At 36.4% G+C, this 9,930-nt stretch overlaps 1 protein-coding gene across 4 annotated transcripts; it reads left to right on the top strand.

Annotated features, from left to right (window-relative positions):
• The first annotated feature begins 4,586 nt into the window (after window positions 1–4,586).
• On the top strand, window positions 4,587–6,850 carry LOC116168730 (N-acetylgalactosaminyltransferase 7-like). Of its 4 annotated transcripts, none has more exons than XM_031484685.1 (2): window positions 4,587–4,730; window positions 4,780–6,850. In XM_031484685.1, exons 1-2 carry the CDS (start codon window positions 4,669–4,671, stop codon window positions 6,539–6,541), a joined length of 1,824 nt encoding a protein of 607 aa, XP_031340545.1. In that variant the 5' UTR covers window positions 4,587–4,668; the 3' UTR covers window positions 6,542–6,850. The 4 variants fall into 4 exon arrangements, with proteins under 4 accessions (XP_031340545.1, XP_031340544.1, XP_031340547.1 ...); XM_031484684.1 differs by having other exon boundaries at window positions 4,777–6,850; XM_031484687.1 differs by having other exon boundaries at window positions 4,601–4,726.
• Window positions 6,851–9,930: the final 3,080 nt, after the last annotated feature.

Genomic DNA, 9,930 nt, shown 5'->3' with positions numbered 1-9,930 from the left:
GATCTTTTCTTTTTTTCAAGTGGGAGGGTGGAAATGTTTTATAGACGCCTTTGGCTCTTATGGTGATGGTCGTACTCGCCTTCCGAAGATGGACCAGTGACAGGAGCTGTTTTGCGCTTTCCTCTCGTCTTTGTTTTTAGTGGTCAATATTTTTCTAACGACGTTTTTCAGTTTCCCACATCCAAATTCTAAAACGTCAATGGTAACTCATGCGGTATCTCCTTATTCTATCCTATTTTGCGGAAGAAATTTCAGAGAAGCGGATCAAAAACCGACTCATCTTATTTCCAAAAAGACGCGGGGTAAGACTTGGTGACCGTATGCATCCAGATTAAATCTGCAACGAATTATTGGTTATGAGGCCTATTTATCTATTGTTGATTTTTATAATGCGTTCTTATTATTTGTTCAGCAGAGGCTACGTCATTTTGTAGCGTTCAATATTGGGTGTGATATAGAGATGACGATTATAATGTTTTAAAGCTATACACGTTTGCTTCATTAAAAAAACCACCAACCCTTACCGCCATCATTTTAGAATCGTAAACATTTCGCGCGCGTACCTATCTCCGCATTTGCATTAGACCAACGTAACGATTGCGCTCTAAATTTCCTGATAAGTACGTTAAAATGAACAATTAAACTTGAGCATGTACGATAAGGGCTATCAACCTACTCTTCTAAATTGCGTGAATATTTTCCTAATTTTGCATTTGCTTCCTGATTCGTATTGTATAAACACGCTTTTATAATTAATATTTGTATTATGCTCGATTGAGGGTCGTACGGTAAACAAGTCAACAAAGGGTTTATGTTTTTCGCGCGGAAATATTAAACAAATTGCGCTAACACTCATTAATCCAAAATGAACGCTAATGAGAGAGAATTTCAAACGACTCGGCAATTTTGTGCTATTCATAGCTGTTTAATCAAAATGTCGACGTTATAATCAGCAAGCATCTAAATTGAATTCAGATTTGATAAATATAAACAACACCTTTTTTTGTTTATTATTGATTTATGTAACTGGGTTTTTTTAAATTCTCCCTAAGGAGAGTGATGTGTTCCAGTCGAGCATTCTTCCACTTTTGAAGGTAGTAGATTTTCTTTAATTTGCTGGACTGACGTCTTAGGTAATAGTTTTAGGTGCAAGTATTTGACGTTTTGAAGCAGAAAATGAACGAGATGGGATATTTTGAGTTACTTTAGGGATTATTGCTCATGCTGCAGCGTGAGGTTTCAATAGTCAGGGGCGGACTGGCCCGGGGGGGGTGGGGGCGGGTGGCGATTGCCACCTGGCCTGTACGTCATAATGGCCCGTTGGAAATTTATAAGTATGTGCTGTATTTAGTTTCTTGCACTATTAATAAATTATTAACACGTTTCTCTAATTGGAGTTGATGTTAGGTTGTTAAAAAATTCTGTTTTAATTGAAGTGTTTTACAATGAATTTATCATTTTTTGTCGTAGCATGAAAGTGCTGAAATACAATGATAGGCGACGCGCCTCATTTGGATTGTATATTTTGTTACTTTTAATTATCAGTTGCAATTTAAAAAAAACCTGTATTGTAATTAATCTCCGAAAAAGGAGTACTTTAAAATGAAGCAAAAGATGTTTTTGTGGTGCACCGCAGAGCTACCCCCCCGCCACCTTCATTACTACACTAATACTTTAATGGCCCGTAACCTATGCAATTCCACCTGGCCCGCCCCTGACTAGAAACCAATTTCGAAAGAAAATTCAAAGGGCTGTAACTTTTGAACTAGTAGCCCAATCTTGGAACTGTTTGAAATTATGGATTCTACAGGCCACATTCTATAAGAAAATTTTTTTTCGGGTCGATCTGAGACAATTTTTTTGCGGGCCTCAAAAAAAGGCAGTTATAACCTTCCTTTTTTTACCAAAAATTGACTGCATCAAAATTTCTCGGGAAAACACTTTTTCTTATTAAATTTGGTGCGTAGAATCCAAAACAATTCGTACTTTTTCAATCGGACGTCTCAATCAAAAGTTATGGACTAGAAACAGGGGCGGACTGGTCCGGGGAGGCGAGTGGCGATTGCCACCTGGCCTGTACGTCATAATGGCTCGTTGGAAATTTATAAGTATGTGCTGTATTTAGTTTCTTGCCCTATTAATAAATTATTAACACGTTTCTCTAATTGGAGTTGATGTTAGGTTGTTAAAAAATTTAAAAATTCTGTTTTAATTGAAGTGTTTTACAATGAATTTATCATTTTTTGGCGTAGCATGAAAGTGCTGAAATACAATGATAGGCGACGCGCCTCGTTTGGATTGTATATTTTGTTACTTTTAATTATCAGCTGCAATTAAAAAAAAAACTGTATTGTACTTGATTTCCGAAAAAGGAGTACTAAAATGAAGCAAAAAAATGTTTTTGTGGTGCACCGCAGAGCTACACCCCCCCCCCCCACACACACACTAATACTTTAATGGCCCGTAACCTATGCAATTCCACCTGGCCCGTAAGTACCCAGTCCGCCCCTGTCAATAGCCATCATGATTCGCCATCTTAGTAATTTCAAACTTTGATTTGTCAGTCAGCAGGACTGTACCATGACAGGAGCTGGTACTATCCAATGGATTCAATAAAGTATTATCGGAATCACTTCCTCCTTCAGTTTTCGTTCACTCCACGTTGGAAATAAGAATAAAACATATTATTGAGGTCCTAAAAACCTGCTTTTTACGATAGTATTTCGTTTTTCTTAAAAATTCATTTCTTTCTCTATCAAAAAAATAAAGTAGGTAACATTTTAATCTAGTAGCGCATGAATGCTCTACGATGCTATATCAAGTAGCGGTAGACATAAAAGAAACAATAGATAAACAATAAAGCTACTTGATATTTGGACAAAAATATCATCGAGTGTAGAGCAATCATGCGCTACTGGATTAAAATGTTAGTTTATTTTTTGCTAGAGAAAGAATCGGAAAGAAATGTGTACGCCATCTTGGAAAAATAGCGATCCTCCGAATATACGAGTTAGTTCTGTTTACTCACATAATAATTTGTGAATTTTAACCAACCACATTTTTTTTCGGGCAGTTAATTAAAATGAGAATGAACTACCTATCGCTACAGAAGATATTTTCCGAGAAAAATCTTACTGTCAATCAATTTCTCTTCGGCGTTTTTTAATGCTTAAGTTCCTAGACTAGCAATGACTAGACGTTGGGAAAATATGGTCCAAAGAATTTACGGTAACTTACTGTGAGCAACTGTTCCGACATAGTTTGATGAAAACTTCACCATGAAAGGAAAAAGGACTATTATGGTAATTTAATCGCAACTTAGAAGTGGAAATTTCAGGAAATAAACTTGAGAACACGAGCAGAAGGTGATGGGAACGTGAGCTTAACATCAAACAAAGAAACAACAACGTTTGAAGTATCACAAAAATTACAGCCCTCGTAGTGCACGAATCGTTTCATTGGCGCGTCGTATTTTTTAAAATGGTAAAGGGCTAATATTTTAATGTGCATTAAAGGGTAGCTGGTGGACTCTGCAAACAAAATCAAACAAGGATACAAAGATATTTGATGTACCACAATATTTACAGTCCTCACAATATTCGAATCATCTAGTAAAAGTGTAGATCACTTACTGATTTTACAGATTTACATATTTTACAGATAGATAGAAATGTACAGTAATTTTTGTTAATAATCTGATGGTCTTCTATTTTCTTAAACCCCACCTAGAAAAATACCTGCTACCTCTCCTACTAATTTTTGAATTTTTATCAAAATGGCAAATTACATTCGGCGGTTTGTTTTGAAATGAAGGCCCAGTATCTACAATTCCCCTACATATCTTTTTAAATGGTTATATCATGGCATTATCGAATTTAGACCACTTAAATAGCATCTACTAATAAATTTTATTGATATTTTCGAGTGAAATACTATTCTTAAAGGCACATGTACACAAAGAAAGGAAAAATGTTGATGGTGAATTAATAGAATCGCATGGACAAAGGGTTTTCGAAATCTATTTAATTTTTCATTTTCATATTGAATAAAATATTATTTATTATACATTTTGTAGGTATGTTTGTCTTTAATGCAAAGATTACAATAAAAAACCTCATCAGAAATTTAAAATGCGCTCCATTTAAAAGGATAGCTGTTATAAAATTCAACGGTTTAAATCATCACAATTATTGATTGAAATTTCATTTTATACTGTCAAATATCCGGATGTAACTCAATTCTTGTTGCTTATAAGAGTTCTTTAACGTTTATCTAAACCTAAAACCACAACCCTTTTCGTTTATTAAAAATTACAAACGTAAAAACCGAAAAGTATAAAATTGGTAAAAGACTTCTCAATAATAAAGTAATTTTTCAGTAGTTAAGCGCTCAACTTAGTTTCCCCCGCATCTACATCCTTTTTAATGCACATTTTATATTAAAAAGTGCTACTTCACTTCCTAAACTACAATTGAATTCCATCCAGCCAAGTACGGTCCTGAGCTTTTTTGTGCTGCCATCTAATCGTATTTTGCTAATTTAGGCGAGTTGCAAACCAAAACGTGTAATTAAAGTTCGTTGCCGTGCTTAAAATTGTTGACGTTTCCACTTAAAATGTCACCGAAAGTTTTACCGGTTAAATTGTTTAATTATCGTCATTAACAATGAATGAAAGTATATCGTACGACGTTTAGTTATCGGCAACCACACACAATCGCTTCCTGTCGCAAGTATAATTCTCTTAACACGTTTTCCCACTGACTTTAAACATTTCAGAAGGTTCCTAGAAGAGATGACACGTTTATTGTTAAACCGTTTACTGTTAAATAGAAAAGGGAAATTAATCCGAATCGCTGCGATATGCTTAATTTTAGTGCCCTTACTTTATTTATTAACAACCTGGCCCAATAGACAGCAGGATGCTGCCCAAACGGCTAAGCTGACAAGGCGTGAGCGACCAATTTTAGTAAAAGACCTGGGCAATTTGGAACCACGCAATCTGAAGAAACGCGTCGGTCCAGGCGAAAACGGCGAGGCCCACGTGCTACGGCAAGACCAGCAGAATGACGCCGATCAGTCCGAAGCGGAGTATGGTATGAACATCGCCTGTTCAGATGAAATCTCCTTGGATCGTGCCATCCCCGATACACGAATGCCCGAATGCAAACACTGGGATTACCCGCATGATCTGCCGTCGACTACCGTCATAATTGTCTTCCACAACGAGGGATGGTCTGTGCTTCTTCGGACTGTGCACTCTGTCATTAATCGATCACCCAAGCATGTGCTGAAGGAAATTCTGCTTGTGGACGATTTTAGTGATAAGGATAATCTTAAAAGTGACTTAGATAATTATATTGAGCAATTTGGGGGGATTGTTCGATTAATTCGTAATACTGAACGAGAGGGTTTGATTAGGACACGATCCAGGGGTGCTCAGGAGGCGACGGGTGAAGTTATAGTCTTTTTAGATGCACACTGTGAAGTAAACACCAACTGGCTGCCACCTTTGCTGGCACCGATCTATCGCGATCGCACAGTGCTTACTGTACCGATTATAGATGGAATTGATCACAAGACCTTCGAGTATCGTCCGGTTTATGGTGAGCACCGTCATTTCCGCGGGATTTTCGAGTGGGGCATGCTGTATAAGGAGAACGACGTTCCCGAACGCGAATTGTCGACAAGGGCCCATAACAGTGAACCGTACAAAAGCCCTACGCATGCGGGTGGACTGTTCGCTGTGGATCGCAAGTACTTCCTGGAGCTGGGAGCGTACGATCCTGGTCTTTTAGTTTGGGGCGGGGAGAACTTCGAGCTCAGCTTTAAAATATGGCAGTGCGGCGGGAGCATCGAGTGGGTGCCATGCTCGCGAGTGGGACATGTTTATCGCGGATTTATGCCTTACAATTTTGGAAAATTGGCTCAGAAAAAGAAGGGACCTTTGATTACAATTAATTACAAGCGTGTAATCGAGACGTGGTTCGATGAGAAATATAAGGAATACTTCTACACTCGAGAGCCTTTAGCTCGTTTCCTCGACATGGGAGACATTTCCGACCAGAAGGCCTTAAAAGAAAAATTAAAGTGTAAAAGTTTCAGTTGGTTTATGGAGAATGTCGCCTATGACGTTGTCGACCGATTTCCAGAGCTCCCACCGAATCTACATTGGGGTGAGTTACGTTCCGGTGCCGTTGGTAAATGCATCGATACACTGGGACACGCTCCACCCGCTCTGATTGCCATTCAGCACTGCCACGGATTCGGCAATAATCAACTAATTCGTCTAAATGCAAAAGGCCAATTGGGTGTAGGCGAGCGATGCATAGAAGCCGACTCTCAAGGAATCAAACTGGCCTTTTGCCGACTAGGAACTGTGGACGGACCTTGGGTGTATGACGAAGACACCCACACCTTAATGCATCGTTTACACAAGAAGTGCATGGCCTTGCATCCCCAAACATCCCATCTGTCGTTAATGCCGTGTGATAGTAACAATACATATCAGCAGTGGTATTTCAAAGAAGTTCGCCCTAAGTAGTAATTTTAGTAATTAACATTCCCTTCGAATATGTAAATACAAATATTTAATTTGCTGCAGCTTTACAAGTATTGTACATAAAACTTAAGCGAGTAGGTACCAAGTACCAACCTTAACTTGTAGCATATAAACATATCCGATAATTTATGTACAAACTACTTGCCATTTTACTGTGTACTTAAATTATGTTTCAATCGATCACTATCTCTTAGTTTATTTGGTGTTATATGTAAATGCAATATCTTTTATTTTACCTCTGGTGCCTTTGACTGTGTTTTCAGATTTTTTTAATTTTAATTACATTAATATTTTTATATATAAATGGTGTGAGGTTGACAATTACAAACATAGTAAATTATTGAGTGATTTGCTTCTTTTTTCATTACCATCTCAGTTGAGTGATCCTACAACACAAAAACTTATTGAGACAAAGGGTAGTGAATCTGTCAATGAAACTACCAAACATTTTCAGTGAGAATGAGTACTTGTAAGACTCGAGTTATACCTACTGTTGGCTTGAGTACCTGCAAACATTAAAGAGTAACCTAATGATAACTGGATGGGCAACCACGTCAATTTGTTAATAACTACTTGAGCATTCATGAAAGTATGTTTCATCCCCATTTTTTCTTGCTAACTTACACCTTAGGTGGACAATTGCCTTGAATTTTAATAAATTCACACAGGATCACACTTTAATGTATGGAAGGTAATGTATTTGTTTCCTATTAGAAATATCAAAAATATACCTACTTATGCAAGTCGTTTTGATAGAATGAAGGGGAGGGGGCTCATCTGAAAGTGCAAATATATTGTTCCCTTCGACCCCACCATTTTTAATTGCAACTTATCACTTAAAACATCCATGGAAAAATCAATTTTAATTACATTTGGTACTTTTAGATATAAATGGCCTGGAGCCGATAATTATAAAGGTAGGTAGTGTGGCGACCGCTAGTGACTGTCGCCATAGTGTAAAAATTATAGTAGGAGAGCTAGCCCAAAATCCACTGAATGAGAATGATCAAAATTTTAACGCACTTTGACCTATCACTTTGAATTTTTGTCGAAATTGGTTTCTAGTCTATAACTTTTGATTGAGAGGTCTAATCGAAAAAGTACGACTCGTTTTGAATTCTACGCACCAAAATTAGTACGAAAAAGTGTTTTCCCGAGAAATTTTGGTGCAGTCGATTTTTGGTAAAAAAGGAAGTGTATATACACTGCCTTTTTTTGAGGCCTGAAAAAAAATTGTCTCAGATCGACCGTGAAAAAAATTTTTCTGATAGAATTTGGCCTGTAGAATCCATAATTTCGAACAGTTCCAAGATTGGACTACTAGATCAAAAGTTATAGCCCTTTGAATTTTTTGTCGAAATTGGTTTCTAGTCTATAACTTTTGAATGAGAGGTCTAATCGAAAAAGTACGACTCGTTTTGGATTCTACGCACCAAAATTAGTACGAAAGTATTTTCCCGAGAAATTTTGGCGCAGTCGATTTTTGGTAAAAAAGGAAGTGTATACATTGCCTTTTTTGAGGCTTGAAAAAAAAATTGTCTCAGATCGACCGAGAAAAAAGTTTTTCTGATAGAATTTGGCCTGTAGAATCCATAATTTGGAACAGTTCCAAGATTGGAGTACTAGATCAAAAGTTATAGCACTTTGAATTTTTTGTCGAAATTGGTTTCTAATCTATAACTTTTTATTGAGAGGTCTGATCGAAAAAGTACGAATTGTTTTGGATTCTACGCACCAAAATTAATAAGAAAAAGTGTTTTCCCGAGAAATTTTGGTGCAGTCGATTTTTGGTAAAAAAGGAAGTGTATACACTGCCTTTTTTTGAGGCCTGAAAAAAAAATTGTCTCAGATCGACCGGGAAAAAAGTTTTTCTGATAGAATTTGGCCTGTAGAATCCATAATTTCAAACAGTTCCAAGATTGGACTACTAGATCAAAAGTTATAGCCCTTTGAATTTTTTGTCGAAATTATAATAATAATAATAACTTTATTAGATCATAGACCAAAGTATGTGGCATTGATCAAGTCAGTAAAAAAGACATATAGTATGTATAAAACAAACATGTACAGGATTGACAAATAAGTTAAAGGATACAGGTACAGATATATAAACCAAAATGGAAAGAAAGTACAAAATTTAAAGACAGAAGGCTTCAAATTCTCCCAGTGAATAGAAACACTTTTGTAATAAAACAAGTTTTAGCTCTCTCTTAAATTTAACAGCTGTTTCGCAGTTTTTGACCTTTGCTGGGAGTTAAAAAACGAATTCCTGCATTAAAAGGCGATTTTTTGCAATATGAATGAATACTTCTATTTTCTATAAGGTCATGCTTGCCTCGGGTGTCGTATGTATGTCGGTCAGTGCCTTTAACAAGTTTAAATTTGTTTCTATAAATGTAACATAATAACTTTAGTAAATAAACAGAGGTAACAGTTAAAATTTTGTGTTCTTTAAAGGTATTTCGGCACGAGGTTCGTGATTCTAAACAAAAGATTAGCCTTAAGATGCGCTTTTGTAACACAAACACTCTTTGAACATTACGTCCTAATCCCCAGACAACAATATTATACGCTATTGCACTATAAGCATTATGAATAGTATATGTTGACTAAAGTGTCTCTATCCAACATATGTTTTAAAATTGTTAACAAGTAGAAACATTGGTTCAATTTTTTACAGGCCAAGTCAATATGAGTATCCCAGGAGAAGCAGCTATCTAAATATGTTCCCAGGAATTTTCCACAATCAGAGAAATGTACTTTAATATTATTGAAAATGAATTTTTATTTTACTCTTTCCCGTGAGCTGAAATGAGCAATGCAACTTGTTTTTTTTTGTATTAAGTATTAATCTGTTTTTATTGCAATAATTGTTAAATTCATGAAAAGATATTTTAACTTTATTCAATAAAACATCCTTAGATGCAGCAGATAGTATTATACAGGTATCATCAGCGTACAGAAGGACTTTGCCGTGCGAAATATGCCTTGGCAAATCATTAATAAAAGCAAGAAAAATTAGTGGTCCCAAAACACTTCCTTGAGGCGTACCGAGATCAATATTAAATTCCTTGGAATAGACATCATTTGCACCATGATCTTTCTACAATCCAAATAAGAAACAAACCATTTGTTGATACACCCACGTATACCAAGACTATTCAATTTATCCGAAACAAAGGACTTTTGAACCATGTCAAATGCTCTTGTTAAATCAAACAGGATAGACACGATATGATCCCCACTATCCAACCTTTCATTCACAAATTGGACGTACTCAATTGTATTGGATTCGGTCGAAGAACCGTGTCGAAAACCATGCTGGCTAATAGTAATTTTATTAAACCTTGTTAAATACGCTTCTACTTGTT

The sequence above is a fragment of the Photinus pyralis genome, unplaced genomic scaffold (genome assembly GCF_008802855.1).
Source record: "Photinus pyralis isolate 1611_PpyrPB1 unplaced genomic scaffold, Ppyr1.3 Ppyr1.4_LG4, whole genome shotgun sequence".
Lineage (NCBI taxonomy): Eukaryota > Metazoa > Arthropoda > Insecta > Coleoptera > Lampyridae > Photinus > Photinus pyralis.
This window is presented reverse-complemented; position numbering and strand designations above follow the sequence as displayed.

Coding starts and splice junctions, on each gene's coding strand:
- LOC116168730 (XM_031484684.1), top strand. CDS start 4,669: ATGAAAGTATATCGTACGACGTTTAGTTATCGGCAACCACACACAATC. Junction 4,731..4,776: donor ACAATCGCTTCCTGTCGCAA/GTATAATTCTCT, acceptor TAAACATTTCAG/AAGGTTCCTAGAAGAGATGA.